Source organism: Cebidichthys violaceus, unplaced genomic scaffold, assembly GCF_023349555.1.
Source record: "Cebidichthys violaceus isolate CVI_PGR_0920_01 unplaced genomic scaffold, fCebVio1.0.p SCAF_20, whole genome shotgun sequence".
Taxonomy (NCBI): Eukaryota; Metazoa; Chordata; class Actinopteri; order Perciformes; family Stichaeidae; genus Cebidichthys; species Cebidichthys violaceus.
The window spans coordinates 9,672,663-9,692,078 of NW_027176373.1; the positions used below are offsets into that span (position 1 = coordinate 9,672,663).

Consider the following 19,416-nt stretch of genomic DNA (forward strand, 5'->3'; position numbering starts at 1 on the left):
AGGAGATAACAAAATGTTTCAGATTTAGAGTAGATTCATGCCAGCTGAGTATGAATGTATGACTGAGGTTAAAGCTGTTCTTTACCATTCCATACACAGGCACTTGGGGTGTCGTCATAGGAAAAGCCACTGGTGCGGGAGCCTGTATGGAAAAAGGAGAGGATCACAATACATCACTTTCTGGCTGAGGTACAGTCTTAATCTTGACCTGAAAGTTGATTACAAATATAATCGTGATACTGTCAGAAGACCTCCAAACAAAGACAGAAATGTCCTGACTCTCTTTAACATTTGCAATTGTTTTCGTGTAGCAAGACTCCAAATCCTCAGCAACAAAAAGAGGTGCAATATTTTACAATGTAGAACTGAGGTAGAAGATTGGCAGCCACAAGGGATGAAACACAATGCCAAGGGAGCACAATAAGCAAAATAATTCCCTTTTCCTCTGATAATTCATGTATCATCCACAACACAAAGAGCCTAATTATAAAAGTGTCACAAGCATTAAAAAAAAAGCAGAGAGGTTTTTGGAGGATGTCAGGATTAAATCCAGTGCATGAAGAGGAGGGAAGGGAAAGTGAAGTGAGTAAATGTGCTTACGTAGCCAGTATAGATCATCCCATTCTGTGGAGAGATACAGAGAAAGAGAGTTACAACAATAAAAGCCATGCTCGGGCCTTTTCTCTAAATGAGCAGAGAAGATAAACCAGACCTTTGCCCATTCCTCATGCTCAAAACTCTTCTACTTTAAATTCTTGTCGTGCCACCGGCTTTCCGAGCCATTTGCTGAATAAATGAGTGGTCTGAGTCGAGAGGTCAATCAGACGAAAATTAAAAGATGAAACCAGATTGAATGGAAGAGACTTGCGGATAATTAGAGTGGAGCACAAAGGACAGATACACATTTGGGAGCTCCTTTTAAAAGCCCTGAGTGCAGCGGAAAGTTACATTTGGCCAACAGGTACATTTAATGAGTTTCATTTCAGAATGAGATATATGAACATTAGGAGAAACTGACTTCTCTGACAGAATGATGGATGGCACCAAATGAATACACAATACCATACTTCTTAAAAAACCTTTTGCTAGAGCAGTGCAGTAGTGCTTCCCTGACAAAAAAGGCCACATTTACAGACTTGACCCTATATAATACAGAGACTTTATTGTTAGTTTGATTTCATTTTTAATTTTCAAAAGTTATTTTGTAACTCCCAGAGGTACGACTGCAAAAACATATGTTGCAGTCCTACATTTCTTTTTACAAAACACTTGAAATGATGAAGGCACCTGCAAATCATAAGGTAAACAAAATGTAAACCATATTTTGGTGTTTCATTTTGTACCTCTTTACGTAAGATTTCATTAAACTTTTTTCTTTTTACAAAATGTATTAAAACACTGGCAGCAAGGAAGATCTTGGGTCGATTAAAATGAGAATAAATATGAAACAAAATTGAAATCATACCCTCTAAACTAAAAAGACATCTGTCGCTGATGTTTGTAGTATCATGACATCAGAGGCAGAATATTCTTTTGCAACAATTGTGATAGTTAATTAACCGTTTAAGTAATTTTTCAAGCAATAACTGCCAAATATTCTCTGTTTTGAGCTTTTCTCTATTTTACCTCTTCGTGAACTGAATGAACGTGATCTTTTATTCTTTAATTTATTCTTTCACAGCTTTTAAGTGGAGCACACCCAATGATAATAGTGTAAATTGTACTGCTCATAACTAACAGGAGAATGAGTGATTTGTGAATTAATATTTTAATTTACCATCTGAGGGACTTGCATGGGTGCAGGTGCCATGGGATGGGTGGTGTGTGTCCAGTTGGTGCTGGTACACATGGTCTTTGACTGCCATCCGCCTCCTCCTGTTGGCTTCTTCTCCACCAGATGACTCCACTGGAGCTCCGGCCTGATGCACACACACACACACACACACACACACACACACACACCATTTTTAGGTGCACAGCTTATGCGAAATCTGACAGAAAATTAATGAATCATAAAAGCGTTTGAACAGTGATAAAGTTGGATAGACTGAATCATTTGCTTGTGGCGGAATCTTAGATGTCAGGAAAACCCACTCACTTTTTAGCTTGCGTCCCCCCAAACTGCAGATCTGAGAGAAAGAAAAAAGAAACATATCAGCTGAAAGGAAGCAACAGAGCCAGAGAAGAATAACAGATCAAAATGAAAGCGGAGACTGAATATTTCGAGAGATTCTGCACACTCACTACCAACGAGGTTGGCTAATGAAGAGTCCAAATCATTGGGCAGCATTTTCCCAGAGTGCAATTGGACTCCAGGGCTGTGAATTTGAGCAGGTTGGGCTGGCTTTAGCAGGTCGCCTGACATCCAAAGGTTACCATGGTAACATGAAAGGAGAAAAGAGGGGAAGTGAGTCAAGAGCATGAAGCAACTGGACATCTGTCACAGCATATCCACCTCTGAGTAGTGTTTATTTGCATGCTTCCTTCTATGTTTGCATGATTTTATATATATGTGTGTGTGTGTGTGTGTGTGTGTGTGTGTGTGTGTGTGTGTGTGTGTGTGTGTGTGTGGGGGGGGGGGGGGGGGGGTATGCAGTCCTACCTCCCCAGGCATTGTTGTTGTTGGGCACAGTGTGTGTGGTCTGGATTGGGGTGTAGTTAGGCTGCAGGGTAAACAGCTCACTGGTCAGGTTTGGCACACTGCAGGAAGGAAAATTGGAAAGAGAGCACAGTTTTTTGTTTTTTTATGTAACCAGAAAAAAAAATCTGATCTTTAATAGCAACCAGGCGAAAGGCCTCTAGTTGAAGAGCTGGAGTCTTTCTGCAACATACAAATGACTTTCCCTTTAAAGCAGTTTGACACTGCAGATGTTAGACTCACTGGTTGCTGACTGGTATGATTGGTGAATTGGAGAAGAGATCTGTGGCTCCTCCGCTGCTGTTGGCACTGCCCACTGACTGGGTGCTGGGTGACACATTGGGTGTCTGAATATTGATCACCTTATGACTGTCCTCCTGCAATGGGAAACATCATCAGTATAATATGATATTCCTGTGGTTTGCAAATAGCCCTGCAGCACACAAGAATCATGTTAACCTCCTCTGGAAAAAAAAAAGTCTATTCCTGGGTGCTTCTTTATTTAAGTGAGGAATCCACTGCAGAGGGTCTTGAGATTGTGACTTCATTGTCATTCTCTGTGCAGCTCTTCGCTACGGGCCAGCAGCCAAGCACAGACAGTGTATTTCACTGTACTGCAGGACAAATGCACCTGTCCATTCGACTTCAACAACAGTGTGGAGGACAAAAAGACTTGATGATCACTTCACACCATTTAAAAATGGTTTCAGTGTGCTTTTCTCACATAAAAGCAAAAACTGTTCATTTGTGAAAAGGTATGTCAACTCACAATGATCACAGTGTGGTTTCATTGAGTACAGACTTGTTGGTATGTAGCTGTCTAAGCCTGTCTCTATGTGTATGTAGGAGTTTTGCAAATGTCTCACCTTGTGTTGCTGCAGTCTGTTGTCTTCTGTCTTGTCATCCATGTGGCTGAGAGAGATCCCAGTGTTGGAGAGAGAGGACACTGCACTGGACAAGGTGTTGGATCTAAAGGTGAGACACAAACCCATATTTTTTTTAATACTGGTTGAAACATTGCTTTGTTTTGTTTGTCTTTGCTCTTTTTACTGAGATCCACTCTATAATGCTTTGTGACCTCAACTTTATTTTAAAAAGGATATAGAATACTGCAGCCCTGTGAGGCTGTTATGCTCATTGTTAAGAAAACCAAACGGTTCGAGGTACGAAAGTATTGGCCAAATTTACATCATGACTAGATGATAGATGATACACTAGATGAAAGGTATGACGAAGGTCACTGGGATTCAGAGGGAACAGCACATAAATGCACAATAATGGAATAATTTAAGGTTGGCATCATTATGCGTCATGGTTAGTGTTATGGTAGGCTACTTCTGGTAGGTAGCAAAAGGTTGCATCAACCTGAATAAAGCAGTGATTCAATGCAGCTATTTTAAACCTATTTGAGCCTCAGAGCGCCTAGTGGTCCGCAGAGTTACTGACAAATGTTTGGATTAAATTAATAAATGTATTTTTTGCTATTTTACAAAGCTAGTTATTTGTATATCTGAATGTGCTCAAATATCCACATAAATAAAACATATAGTGATTCAAACAAAGCATGATTTCAATGAGTTACATTTGAATATAACAATCACGACACATCTGTTTTCACTGTTAGCTAGCTAACGTTACCTCTGATGCAGTGAAACAAAATGGGTCCGTTTTTAAAACGAAAAAGTGATGTGTGAGAGAACCCTGTGCCAGTAAATGCTCCAAAGAAGTATGACCCTGAATACATTAAATCTGGATTCATAATGGGAGGCAGTGATGGGAGAGCAGAATATGTTTTATGGTCATTGCAGCTGATAGAAATGTACAGCCCAGTTTATTTTTTCTCCTTTTTTTGAAAAGGTGATTTTTTTTAACAATCAGAAGTGGGCCTTACAAAAGGTTGAGAGCCCCTTATTTAATAAACCAGGCGAGCACGCTAAGTGACGCAAATCAAACACACCCTTGTTTCTGCGTCATTAACAGGTGAATACTGGGTGTGGCTAACTAAGCCCTGAATGCTGAAATGCCCATGGTGGTCCTCCAGCTAAGAGTTTGCGTTGCTCGCAAAGTTAACTTCTAACTTTTCATGTAGCCTAAAGAGCCTGAGTGGACACATACTGAGGCTATTTTTGCTTTGAGTGTGTGTGTGTGGCCTTGCCTTTTTTATTCTATTAAATTATTCTTCTTGCACCCTCCTTGGTGTCCATAGGCTTCTGATGTATTGTCGGTGAAGTTTGTTTCATTGTATGACTCTTTTCTAGGTAATTCTTAGGCGGTTGTATTTTTTACAATTGATTATCATGTTGTATTCACAGTCGACATAAAGTTCCGTTTATAGAAATATAACTTACTGTTGGTTATGAGCTCTTGTGCTCATAACCACTCTTGTTCATACAATTTATTTTGGGTTATTTAACAGTCGTATATCATGTCATCACATTTTTAAGGCAGCTATTGTTTACTCTGAGCACATGTTAACTGACCTTTTTTCTTCTTCTTTCTTTTATCTTAGTATTAAGTACTTTACTTTAGTATTGTATAATTACATTTTGAGTAAAATTTAGTACAGACATTCATGTTCCCTTCTGACACGATCTTGGGTTTTGTTTAGTTGGTTTCCTGTTTTATTTTGAATTTCCCTGCCTCTTGTATCTCATGTTCACTTCACTTCCTGCCTTTGTATGTTTTTCCACCTGTGTGATTGTCTGCCCCGCCCCTGATTGAATCCTCCTCTGTCTAATCACCTGCACCTCCCCAGTGTATTTAAACCCTGTGCATCTCAGTGTCTTTTTGTCTGTCATGCTACCTGCTCTGCTCTGCAATGCTTCCTGGTATGTTCCCTGCTACCCTGTATGTATCCCCTTTTTTCCTAGTTTACTTGATCCTGTTTTGCCCGTTCAGTTTTTTCTTGGATTTTTAATTACACATTTTTTGACTTCCCTGCTCTGCAAGTTTTGTTCTGAACATTTTCTTTATTATTAAAATCACTGTTGATCATCCCTCTGTTCCCCCTGTTTCTCTGCGTTTGGGTCCATCCCCTGCTACCATTTTTGCCTTAACCCCTGACACATTCAGGATATATTGAAACATTTTAGTGAGCTTCCATCTAGTGCCATCAACAAGTCAAAACTTCAATTTGTGTTATTCTTCAGTTTATGAAATCCCTGCAAAACTAATGAGATTATCATCAGCCTCAGCTGGACTTTGTGTTTAGCATGAATTTTAGCATGCCAACACACTACACTAAAATGGTAAACTTTACCTGCAAAACATCAAACTGTTAGAAATTTCACTGTGCGCATGTAAACATGCTGAATTAGCATTTAGCTCAAAGCACCACTGTGTCTAAATACACCAACACTCATAACATGGCTGTAGATACCTCGGCCGCGGTCGAAAAGTCCAAAAATGACCGACCTTCTATTCCTAACCACTTTTCCTTGACCTCTATGTAAAATGTCATGGGGTCAAGAAAAGATGTGAAGGATAATTTATGAGGAGTTAAAAAAAAGACTCCACTTTCACTAAGCTACGTAATTATGATGCAACGGCGGACGTCACTGATGTAGGACTGCCATGGCGAAACTACAACAAAGAACTACAAAACGCAGAACTAAAATACAACCCAATGAAATGTATGCCCCCAAGCATGCTGCATGCAATATAACAGCTTCTTTTGTGAAAGGTTGCTTCACTCGTGGTGTGAAGGAGAGACACCGGAGCTTCAATATCAACGTACCTGTTAAATATTATTTCCTGCAGTAATGTAGATTCAACGGTTTGGTTATATTTAGTTTTTTAACAGTTTAATAATCTACCATAGGCCTAGCTTTTCTATTTTACTGATGTTTCTTGTTATTGAGAATTTGTTCATTGACTGTTTGCTATATTTACTTTTCATTTTATTTCGTATTCTTTTAAAAAAACGTATTTGTTGCATGTTTGAAGTAAATAAATACATTGTACACTGACAATACACTGTCTATTCATATTCATCAACATGAATCCCATTACTTTATGACTGTATGAGTATAGTTGCTAAACCTGTGTAAGATAAGCATATTGTTTGTTTTCATGGACTGCCGAATGGTGCGTCACTTTAAATGTTGCCGCCGCAAGGAATTGTGGGGTGGAATTACCTACTTTCCTTTCGTAAAGGAAGATCCAGTGTTTTCTATGCTAAAGGAGCTAATGAAGGAAGTATCGAAGCACCTTTCCTTAGCATTTGGAGAATTCGAACAGCTCTTATCACAGCGGCCACTTAGATACTTCCGGGTCATTTCACTCAGTTAGGAACCTTCCGAAGCAAAAAGGACCGCAGCCCAAGTCTTGTTCATTGTTTGTCTTGTAATAAAAGTAGTACCAGTAGTTTTACAGAAGTAGCCCCCTGACGGCAGTACTTGCTGTAGTACCAAGAGTAATTGCTGTAGGAATAGCAGTAGTATTGGGTGGTTATTGCAGAAGATCTGAGTAACTTCTTTTGTGGTCTGATCGTACCTGCTTGCTGCAGAGAGGTCCTTGAGCTTCCTGCCCTCCAGAGAGGCTAGATGCTGCTCCAGAGCCTCCAGGAGAGAGCTGGGAGCCTGAGGGGGGGTGTAAATGTGAGGGGAGTTGATGGGGTATCATTAGAACCACAGCCAAGTGGACAAAATGGGACAAACCGCTTTCTCTCACTCCCATCTCCTCACCTCCTCATTTTATCCCACTCACCCACATACGCGCACAAAGCGGCAGCAAAAATTAAGACATTACCCTCAGATTCATTATCTACTCTACAACAGCTGTTTGCTCTTTTTTTTTTTTTTTTGCATTTGGTTTCATCAGGTTTGGTTCACCAGCATGCAAACATCAGCCTTGGATCATGCAAGCGAGTCCACAGCGGGACTGACGGGTCAGGACAGAGCAGCGGAGCGTTGTATCTGCAGGGCTCCAGAGTAGAAACACAACAAACACGTCTCTGAACCGTCTAACGAGCCCATGCAGAGGCCAGCAGTGCACGCTATTGTAAACACACACACTTACACACGCACACGGGTAAAGAAAATCACAGTCCAAAAATTTTGAGTTAACTGGTGGATTCCACGTTAGGTGGTTAAAAGTCAAATTAACGTAATTATTTATTTAGTTTGGAAATTAGGCAGCAGCTAAAGCTAAGTAAAAAAATTGTATCCCACTGGAAGCCAAGGTAGTTAACTCAGTGAAATGTAAACATCTGGTGAAAAACCAGGTATGCACATCGAGCAGCTGGCCAGCACTCTTCATAGTAAAACAAAAAGGATGGATGGGATCATTTTAACCACTATGTGATACCATGTTTTTCATCTAGAGTCTTACATTTCTGCACCAGAAATCACAACGAAAACACAACAAGCAAAGAAAAGATTTCTCATATACTTATTTTAAGGGGGAAAGAGAGTAAAATGCGAATTCTGGATATCCTTCTTCAGAGAAATCTAGAATATGCTGAAGGTTTAAAAGTAAAACAGACACATATCTAGAGCTCAGTAAAGGCATGGGTCACTATGTTGTTGAATAAGGGCATATAAGGTCTTCTTAAGCACTACAGACATGGCATTAATTTAAAAAAGTCTTCCCTTGTCAGTATGTTACCTGATTTCTCACATTGTAAACATCCAATTATGGTTCCACTGAAAAGGATACTTTGCATTTGCGGCCTTCACCATGATATGCAGTGCTTATGATGGCATTATGTACACCTATCCAAGTCATATTTGCAGAGACCTATTTAATAAAACCATTCGCTGCTCTCCCCACAGCTAATGCAAAGGGACATAATCTTTTCAGGGAAATGATTTGAACACTGCTTATGTGGGCAAAAACCTATTTCATAAAGCTGTGCTGACTTATTTATATGATAAGCCTTTGAATGAAGAGACAAGCCTTGATATTTACACTGGGAAAATGCCAGAAATACGGCTGTGGAAATAATAAGCCCCGGTCATGGATGTCTAAAATAGAAATATGCAAAAAAAGAGGCTAAAAACTTTTGATATTCAGCTGCATACAGCTGCTTTCAAAATCTTACCGAAGAGTAAAATTTGTTTTGCAATGATTTTAGATAATGAAAAAATGAAATTCCTGCACTAATGCTTAGAAATTGTAAAAAAAAAAAAAAAAAAAAATGTGGTTCAAGACTATATGCAGGTCTTCATTTATTGTTTCCTCTCTATTCTAGAGAAAAGGAAAAAAGGTGAAGAAGTTAAGGAGAGTGAAGAAGAGAGGAGGACATGGCAGCTGCAGTGTGGGCAGGTCTGTAGGGTGAGTAGGGAACGGGAGCGTTTAGAATGAAGCATTATGGGATTGACTTGACGGATTTAAATACTGGTTGACTGATTGGTTGATTGACTGATTGAGATGAGATGTAGACTGACCTGTGTGAGATCGGGGCTGTCGCCCTGATCTATCCCAACTCGCTGTGTCACAAAAAAGGAGGGAGGGGTAAGGGAGGGAGGAGGGAGGCAAAATAAAAAATAAACCAAATGTAATAATAAAACAAGAAATAAACCAAAAAAATCCAACAGAGTTAAAAAAAAAAAGGGAAAAAAAAGGGAAGAGGCGTGTGAAAGAGGAAGAGGAGGAGGAGGAGGAGGAGGGAGAAAGAAGAATCAAACTCAAGCATTCATTACTTCATGCAGTGGCTGGAAAGGAAAACAAATAAAAGACAACAGAGGAGGAGGGAGCATGCACACGCATACAAACACCTATATATACACAGTTTATGTACACACACTTATAAATACACACACACACACACACACACACACACACACACACACACACACTGAGATCTGGAGACTGGTTTGAAATGAATGCTGAGCACACCGACTGATTGAACAGGCAGGGCAGAGAGGGCAGACAACAGGTCACGTGACTGCGAGGTAAGAAACATCCAAAAGGAAGACACTCAACTAATGTTGACTTTGAACAGAAAGAGAAAAGGGGGGGGCACAGATGACACACAAACAGACAAACACACATTTTGTTAGACAGATAAAATGAATGGGTCCTTAAAGTCAACGTTAGTCTGTTGTAGTTTTTTTCTTTGGATCGAGTGGCTGCACCCCAAACCTTCCAAATAGGAACGAAACCAAGCAGAGAGAAAGCTTTTGAAGATGGCGCACGGGACAATACTACGCAGGATAAAACTGTTTATGTTCACTGTGCAGTCTAGAAAGAATTGCAACTGTTCACTGGATAACAGCCATTTTTACGTTGTTTTTTTTAAAGAAAAGAGAGGAAATAAAATAAGAGGAAGAGGACAGAGATAGTGATAGAAAAAGAGCTTGCTTGGGCATGCAGTGCAGGCATGTGAACAGGCAGCACGCGAGGGGTCCCTCAACTGGAAGCTCTACATGAGTGACTCTCTGATAGGCTAAGACTCAGCCATTAATCACTTGTCATGGAGTTACCCCCTCCCCTGGTCAGGGCAAGAGAAGGACAGAAACAGGAGGAAAATCTAGAGGCAAAAAAAGACTTAGGAAGGTTAAGGAGAGCCCCTGGACACTGATCTACGGTCAGTTTTAGGTTTGAAAATAGCAACCGTAAATCAGATCCAAAGGGAAACAGAAAGTGTGGAGCGAATCTCAACAGGTTTAAGTGGATTTTCTCTGCAGGTGAAATTCTTCTGAGAAACAGGATCAAATTATAATTGAAAATGGAGATTCCTTCATAGGAGGCTGTCGAGATTCGCCCCAGACAGATATTCTCGCCCTCTCCAGTGGCGTATAACTCTGTTTCTTCCGTGGAGGAGCAACAGGACAAACAAACGTTACCTCTGCCACTTTGAGAAACTCAGACAGTTTGGTCATCCTGTTGAGGAAAGTCTTGTAGATCTCCAAAGCTTCTTTGCACTGGTTCTTCTTCATGTCAAAGTATTTCTCTGTGTATCAGAAAAACAGTCCCAAATCAGCACAAAATCACTGTTTATTCACAAATCAGGGGAAAAGCGCATGTTACCTTATTTTAGCCCACTGAGGTGCTAGATAATGATGTTAGAAAGTGTATACAATAAAAAAAAGACTTCAACCTGATACTGATTTGTCCTGATAACCCCGCACATCTGGTGCAGATGAAGGCTAAAATATATTCCTCATAGAGTCCCAGTTACTATTTAACCATATGAAGAGCCGTAGATCAAGTCAATTAAGTAATCAATCATTTCATGAACTCCTCGTTAAAAAATCTGATGGTCTGTTCTCAGCCACTGACTCCTCACTGGCTTAGTAATTAATGGAAGAAAAGAAGGTGATCTTCAATTGGACTTTTCGATGCAGTCGGAGGAAAAATTGATTTTCCCCTTTTTAAAGAAGGGTTGAGTCTTGTTAGTCTCGCAAAGCCAGACCTATCACCAAACAGCGCTGTGTCAGCGCTACTGAGAGGTCTGGCTCCACACATTACCATTCTGGTACAGGGGAAAAAACGCTCCGGCTTGTTTGCATTTATTTAAACCAATCACAATAGTCCTGGGTATCCTCGCAAAATAGATAGTGGAATGCTTTACAATGCCTGCTGAAATAGGTGGCTCATACCTGCACTCTACATCCAGTGAGTCAGACTACAGTCTTGTGATCTCAACATCAGAGGCAGATTACTGCATAAATACTACTGTATCTGCTGTATTGTGTGTGTGGTTTACCCAGCATGTTGATGACCCCTTCGTTGTAAGCAGCAAACAACCGTATGGAGTCTTTAAACAGCAACATGAAAGCTGTGTTGATCACTCCATTGGTGAGCTCGTTGGAGTTAGGCTGGAGGAAAGACGGAGAGAAAGAGAAAATTAATGAGATTGGATCAAGATATTACCGTATTTTACAATCAAGTGTTGAGTCTTTGAGTCAGACGTTTTACCTGGAAATCCAGCAGTGCGTCCAGCTGGTTTTGGATGATTGGCAGAGTCTTGATCAGCTTCTCAGTGGTCATGGTGCGCATCACGCCATCAGCTCTGGTAGCAGACAAGAATACATGCACACAAACACGCATGCAACACACACACAGGATTTATCAGGCCTGGAGACCTAAGGTGTGTACGTGTGTAAGGAAGTCCCTCAGATATATACGCTGTTGTAGATTAGCGTCAATAAATGCACTTTAAAGGGGACATGTCACAAAACAGTCACTTTTTCAGTACTTCTGCGCATACAACCGGGTATCTGCTGTGCCTACCAACCCACAAACTGTAAAATATAACAACCCAGTCAGTTTCTTTTGTTGGCTGTCTAGATCAACTATATAGCAAACAGATTTAGCCTTTGGATTGTTGAATCACATGTAAGTAAAAGCATAAAAATAAAAACACTTGTGGAAAATAATAATTCCATCCCGTTTGGTCAGAAAAGCCCATAATGCCTCTCCATATATGTGACGTGTGTGTTGAGTTTGTTACCCTCTCTTCATCTTGGTGAAGTCCACTGCTGCTAGTCTGTAAGACATGGCTTTTTCATTCAGGTAGCGGCTGTAGCGTCTGATGAAAGTTGACATGTTATAGCCTGCGGGGGCACAGAGGGGGCGCTGCAGTTAGAGACGGATCACTTTGGCCTATTATCAAAACCGTGTTAAGAAGCTATAATCCCGCTGATAGGAAGTGGACTAACTTCTCCACGAGCAATCTGCTTTTCTCCAAACTGGCTGTTGCACCATTTTACCTTCAGGTTTATATATATATTATATAGTATATTTAATTACAAAGTCATGTGTTTCCATTTTCAGTAACATTCAGCAGCTTCTTGTGTCCAACAAAAGGCGCATTTATCTGTAGTGTTTCAATCCCGGACCGTGGCTTCCCTTTGAAATCAGCTCTGAAATGGGCTTATTGATAGTGTTACAGAGCCAGGGAGAGTCTGACATAAAGTCATTATGTTAGACGTGCAGCACTGCTGAGTTTACAAACAGCCAAATAGCATTAAATCACCTTGTAGTGCAGCCTTATCTAGAAAGTTGTTGAGGTTGAAGAGCGTGTTTCTGGAGGCAAGGTACTGCATCAATCTCTGATGGAAAAAAAGGAGAGAGGAAAGAGTTAGTAACTTATCTGATGCTGTTCCCTGACAACATCCAGTCATGTCCACTCAGACACAATAACAGTGTCTATGTCACGCAAAGCAAAGGGTTTGTTTGTAGACAGGAGTTGCAGCTTTAAAAGCGAGTTTGTCGACTTAAAGTCATGAAATGGACACTTTGACTTCCTTCAATACTGTAGCTGCCCTCGTTTTTTAAAGGTCGGTGTAAAATTGAACAATGATCCCATTCCAGCATCCTATTTTGACAATAAATGCATCACATTAAGGAAGTAAAGGTGACAATTAATGGGTTTTAAACCCTCAGTTTTTCTGTGCAGGTAAACTCTGAACATCGTCACTATTTGTGCTGCTAAAAGTTTGTTGTTTGAAAACTTTTGAGAGGGTCAGTGTGCCCGCTGTAATCCCTCTCTCTAGTCTGACACGCTCATCGTTTAACATGTTTGATGCTTTGGATGTTGCTCCTGTAGCGTGAGCTAGCGGAGCGAGGTGATTTGTCACACTGGCCATTGAAATGTCAGCGGTATACATCATCAGTCCTTGTTGCACATGTGGAAGATACCGCTTCAGAGAAAGTCGCTGCAAGAGTTGGAGAGAAATTGCTTCAGCCTTGTGAGCAAAATGTCAGATTCTGGACAGATCAATGACTCGAGCTAGCCGATTGGCAATCAGTCTCTCTTTTTCATGTTTGTGTGTATGGAGGCGGAGGCTCAGGGAGCATTAGATTGCACAGGAAATGTCTTTGTTTCATTGACTCCCATGTGCACTTTTCTAATGCTTCATTAATAGTTCATCATCTTGTGTTGGCCTGCAACTAACATTGCATTATCAATAAATCTTTATAAAGTGTTCCCAACAATTAATAGACCAGCGGATCTAAATTGTTTTTGATTGGTTTTCTGTCCATTGACTAATGGAAAATTGACAAATCAATTCGGCACTAGTGAGCTCGTCCTGAAGCTGATATTCTGCAGCTTTCCACTGTTACAACTAACTGGACGAACGATCCAGGCATAGATTGCTAATGGAGTTGACCATCAAGCTTAGTGACTTGTGGCTGGCTGGGCATGGCAGTTTTTTCTTCACGATTGTGTATCCTATTGTATTGTGAAATAGATCAAGCTAACACCCAGGATTATGACAGCAATATTGATGAAAACTGTTATGAGAACATTTTTAGAGCGTTTTTTCTGTTGAGGCCACATAACATATTTGATCTCATTAAAACAAGCTTTTTATTTCAAGATGATAAACTACTTTCTTGTCATCCTGAGAATTTTCCGTTTGCTCACCTCGTTGCCGTACATCATGAGGTGGTGTGTGGTGATGAGCGCTTTGAAAACCACTATCCAGCTGTTGCTGGCCGTGCGCTCCAGCAGTGTGTCTGCCAGGTGGGGGATGCTGACGTTCAGCTCATTGGTGCAGTGGATCAGGTCTGGAGGACACAAAACAAATAACATAAACTATTCTGGACATGCAGAGAAAGCTGTAAAAGAATAAACCAATAATTGTATTGGTTTATGATAAACAAATGTTATAGAAACAGGCATGTGGCCAAGAGGTTAGAGATCATCTGTAAAGTCGCAGGTTTGACTGCTATGAACATTCCCGCGTCCTTCAACTCAAACCCTGCATTTTCACTGACTGTAAGTCCCTGTGAATAAATGCACCAGCCACATGCCAATATCATAATGTATTACCTTAGAGAGCTTACAGGTTGAGTTATTGAGAATCGATGGAATGAATGAACCTCCACAATGAAGGCAGTCTTATCAAATGGTGCATTCATTTTGACTCACTCAATATCAGCACTCAAATCAATGAATAAATGATTATATAATGATAGAGACTGAATAGACAGATGAATCAGAACCTACTGTATCGCAAAATCCAATTTTGTGGCTTCTATTCAACTATGCCACCTACCATCCACCAAAATACCAAAAAATTATCAACTAAGAAGATGGAAAATTATGTTACAAGGTCAATTCAACATCAACAATGGATGCATTCTTTGAAAAAAAATGGTCAAATGAATAGCCCTATGATGAATAATGAGTCATAGTTTTACTTCCAAAGCATCCTTGTTAACAATAATAGAATAAAACCATAGACTGTATAGGACGTAGTCATTTCGGCATTTTGGCTGTCGCCATCTTGATCTTTGACCATCGCCATTTTGTTTTTTTGCAACCAGAAGTAAAAAATGAGAGGGTAGAGCTAAGAACAACCGAACGCTGACTTTTTTAGGCAACCAAAACATTACAATTAACTTTCATGAAACACACTGTGAAAGGGTTAAAGTTGTAAGATGAAAACACGGGAAACTCGCAGACCGGACAATGCCGTGGTAACGACCCGTCAGTCACAAGGCAGCCCGCCCTGAAGCATACCCTGCGTTATCGTCTATTTTACTCTAAATGGGACAATAATTTACTAAATGAACATCATGCTGTATTGATACAAACTTGAAACTAGTTATTGAGACCATAAACTCATGTTCACAATGTTTAAAAAGGTAATAAATCAAATGAGAAGTACAAGTAGTATCTGACTTATTTTTGCAACTAGAGGCGTGGCCCCCTGATGGCCAGTAGAAAGAATGCAAGTTTAAGAGACCTTCACATTGGCTTCACTTTTTAGACTCAGAGATTGGGACCTGAATAAGACTGAATTGACTCAAATGTTTACTGAATGGGACTCTCATTTAAAGTGTATATTTTCTGTTCAAAGCAAATAGTGTGTATTTTTAATGAAGAACTGCCAAGTTAACTCAGGAACAGGATCGATTTTAAAATCAAAAGAGAGAAGTTTTCAGTTTTATGTTTACAATGGTATGTCATTCAAAATTCAGCTGTGAACACTAAATATACAATGAGGTCAGATTGGTGGAACAATGCCCTAAAGTCTTAAAGGATTTCTCTGGCAAAAGATCAAAATGTGAAATATGTTCGGCCTCTGTTTAATCTCAAAGATTTACTGACTCCCTAGTTAAAGAGCCAAGCTTTTAAATAGCAGAAACATGTTTGTGTGCCCTGTATACTGCATATTCTGCTAATCTTATTTAGTTGTGATTCAGTTGGATTACTAAAATGAAAAGGTTAAAATCTCGAATTATAAAGATTATTTTTTTTCTTTGAAATTTATGTGTTTTACAGTAAAACCCTTGGACTGTATTGTAAATGGACCGTATTGTGCACTTGTAGAGCTGCTTCATACAATCTGTTTAGTGACGTTAAAGATCTTTTCTGGATAAACCAATTACATTTATTTCACTCTTCTGCTCTCAAAATCCCTGTTTAGACTCTGCAGTACTGTATAAACTTGAGATTGAGCAGATTATTTAAAACCCAATCAGGAACAGGCTCTAATACTAATGTTAGTGTAAAATAAATGCCTCATTTAGTGATGGAACAAAGTGACAAAATAACAATAGGAATAAATCACAAATATGATAAGATGAGAAGGAAAACTTAAAGATGAGAAGCAATTTTGCTTGAATTTGACAGCAGAGCACAACATGGAAAAGAACAGCACATCAACATATATAATGACAAATAAAAAAACTAAATTTAAAAAGCAGATTCAGTACGTGAAACCACTGGGGGTGAGAGGAAGTGAACTTGTATTCAAAGAGAGGCGGAGAGAGAAATTTGCGTGCTGAGTTACTGTGAGAAAACTTCAAGCAAGGTTTGGTTTCTGAGGCAAATCCTTGGTCTGTTTCTTCCACAGGATCAGAGGTTATCAGGGTTTATTTGGAAGCTCTCTGATGTTTTCTGCGCCCACTGAAACGCTGGATACAAAAGAGTGCCAGTTGATACCACGGTTAAGTTTTTGATGCATGTCAAAGGCAGCCGTTGCACCGGCAGTTCACTGCAGCTAATGCTTCAATCCTGTTCATCTTTACTTCTTATGTTATTCAGTAATGTGAAAACCTCAGGGGCAACAAGACAGACGATAGTAACTCCTACAATATTGATTATAGTCTTCATCGACTCGTCCAACTTTGCCTGCCATGACTGGCTCTCACTCTGCTGCATTAACGTCATAACATTTGCTTCCCTGCATGAAGGACAAATATAAAGGTCTTCCAATATATGAAAGTGGAAAGTGAAACATGTAGAAAACAATATTTAAACATCATCAAATGATTCTCAAACAGGTTTTTAGTAAATATCCATGTACAGAAATGCTAACATAAAAAAGGATCATGATTTATACCCGACCGCTATGAATCTTTACTTCTGTAGTACACTAGAATCACCTCTAGAAATAAATGGACTTTTTTTCTTAGAATTAAATTTCAAGGCATTAATATCAAAACGGTACATGGTAATGGTCATGCATGGTTCAGTCATGCTTTAATCATTGTTAATGGTTTGTTTGTGAATTTCCTTCCTGGCTTAATAATGAATGAGACCATATTGATTTTGGCTAATTAATGTTTCCTGTCACAAGTGAACAAATACACCAGTAAGGTGGACCTGCTTCACACTTTTTAGCCCCTATAGCAGCATCGCTGTATGAATGTCAATGTCGGGGCCACCACTTTGCTCCAGACTAAAATATCTCAGCAACTATTGGATGCATCCCCATGCAATTTGGAGCAAACATGTATGTTCCTCTTAGTTAACGCTTCACAGTGTGCCATCATCAGTTTAACTTGTCCACTCCTTTGTTTTGTGACCAAATACCTGAAAAACTAATGACATTCCCATCTGCTTCAGTTGTACTTTATGTTTAGTTTGCAAATGCTAGCATGCTAACACGCTAAACTAAAAAGGTGAGCATGGTTAGCATTATACCTTCTAAATAGTAGTGTGTTTGTCTGGTTTACGGTAGTTTGACAAATCCTTGTCTACTTTTTGTGCTGGATTTTGTTGTTTTAATGGAGAATAGCATAATTACATACTAGACTGTAAAAATGGCCACCTTTTTTATTTTGCATTTGGACTGTATTTATGTGGCTTGTTTTCTTTTTCCTGTGAGTTTGTTCAATTAGATGCAAAAAAATTGGTTAAGAGTGAAAAACCACTCCAGAATTAAGTCTTTTTTTGGACACTGTTGGCTAGTGGTCTTAAGACAGCTGATGTTAGCATTTAGCACAAAGACCCACTGTGGCTAGGGACAGCCTAACAGAACAGCTACAACTTGTTTGAATATATTATTTAACTTTTCACAGAGTAATAGCAAAGCACTCATGCTTCTACTTAAATACAATTACACCTAAGCCATTCAGTCAAATGCTGGGTCCACCTGCACACATTCCTTTGGGTGATAATACATCAGCTAGGATTTAATCATAGACGTGTGACAGATTGCCAGAGGGATGTGATGAAATATCGACTGCCAACTGGGATTATTGATAAACTGCAGTCCATAGGATATAATGTACATCAATAACACATTTACAAATAAGATTAAAAGGATAACGTTGTGCAAACATTAATATAACGAACAAGATGACAACACGGTGTCATCAAGTTGGTTAGGATAAAATGTAAAACCAGTGTCTTAAAGTATGTGTGACTGCTTTAAATGTAATAAAAACTTTTTTTAAAGATGTTTCAGGACCTTGGCTTTAGATAAAGTGAGTCATTTTCGCGACTTGAAAATGCATTGCAAGATGGGGTCATTATACTGACACACAGATGTGGGAGTAAGTGTATGGAGGTATCCATTCATTCCTGTGAGTCAAAGCCACGCCGTCTATTTCTCTTCTTCTGGCATCATTTCAACGTCTTATCTGTGTCACTTAATTTGGCTGGAAGGCCAAAACTGTGGCCACTAAGGTGCACAAGGTCTTTGATTATTCTCCACACGTTTCATTGCCTCTACGGTACATCACTATTACAACCATGACACACAACCAAATAAATCATATGCTGAATATCGCAGCTGTGTTACTTTCAGGGCAGAAGGTCATTTTTGGCCTGATTACTATTCTCTGTGTGATGAATCTTATTTCTATTGCTGCTCTCTACTATCTCAGCCATGCAGAAGACTGACTTGTGAAAGTGAAATCCCATTACTCCGTCTGTCATGCTCATCATTGCTGTGAGCTAGTAAATAATCAACATTGCCCGTTTATGTCACCAACCAGTCTGTCAAGGTCATGACACTATATTAAAAAAGAGATGCCGGTGAGACACGCTGAATAGCTTCAATGGCCAGCAATGTGTTTCATTTATCATGCGTTGTATTTGGAGAAATGGCACAGCACTTTTTCTATTCCTTTCACTGAGCCTGGCAAAGAGGCGTCGATAACAAGTTGAGTATATTTTCAAGGTAATTGAAATGTTGTTTGTATTTATCAAACCTCTCAGATTAGATAAACCGATTCAGAATCAATGCCCAGGTGCTTTTGTTCTGATGTAAACGTGAAGTTAGCTCCTTTGGATATGATTTTAAATATTTGCCAGCAACCTCTGTTTCATTATACATTGTTTCTCTAAGCCTTTTCTGTTACCCACATTGATTTTGTCCATTTGTCAGTCCTGCTGAGAGCTGCATCCCTCCATTACCTCAACATACAGATCAAGTGTTTGCCAGTTTCAATGACCCTGTTTAACCCGGCAAGTTCAATAAAAAAAAAAAAGACTCCAGTGGTGGTCTGGGTGAGTTGCACAAAGAGGGCGTGGGTCACACGTACACCTAAACTTTCAGACCTGAGATTGACCCTCAGTCTTGTACAGCTGGCTCACCAGAAGCTTCTTTAGAGCAGTTGAGTTAATTGCCTTTTTTTTTTGC

General features: G+C 39.6%; 1 protein-coding gene across 3 annotated transcripts in view; it reads right to left on the bottom strand.

Moving 5' to 3' along the window:
- The window catches only part of LOC137876529 (phosphatidylinositol-binding clathrin assembly protein-like), a 28,112-nt gene that overhangs the window by 5,501 nt on the left and 3,195 nt on the right, over positions 1-19,416 (bottom strand). For 2 of the 3 annotated variants that reach the window (XM_068716173.1, XM_068716172.1), the window contains 16 exons: positions 13,959-14,101; positions 12,564-12,639; positions 12,039-12,141; positions 11,504-11,597; positions 11,292-11,403; positions 10,429-10,535; positions 9,028-9,069; positions 7,133-7,218; positions 3,505-3,607; positions 2,882-3,015; positions 2,603-2,700; positions 2,245-2,358; positions 2,099-2,129; positions 1,778-1,919; positions 601-624; positions 86-142 (listed from right to left, as the gene is read on the bottom strand). In XM_068716173.1, the coding sequence (XP_068572274.1) occupies positions 86-142; positions 601-624; positions 1,778-1,919; positions 2,099-2,129; positions 2,245-2,358; positions 2,603-2,700; positions 2,882-3,015; positions 3,505-3,607; positions 7,133-7,218; positions 9,028-9,069; positions 10,429-10,535; positions 11,292-11,403; positions 11,504-11,597; positions 12,039-12,141; positions 12,564-12,639; positions 13,959-14,101 (1,466 nt within the window). The remainder of the gene's footprint in view (positions 1-85; positions 143-600; positions 625-1,777; positions 1,920-2,098; positions 2,130-2,244; positions 2,359-2,602; positions 2,701-2,881; positions 3,016-3,504; positions 3,608-7,132; positions 7,219-9,027; positions 9,070-10,428; positions 10,536-11,291; positions 11,404-11,503; positions 11,598-12,038; positions 12,142-12,563; positions 12,640-13,958; positions 14,102-19,416) is intronic. The other variant, XM_068716174.1, reaches the window with a different exon arrangement.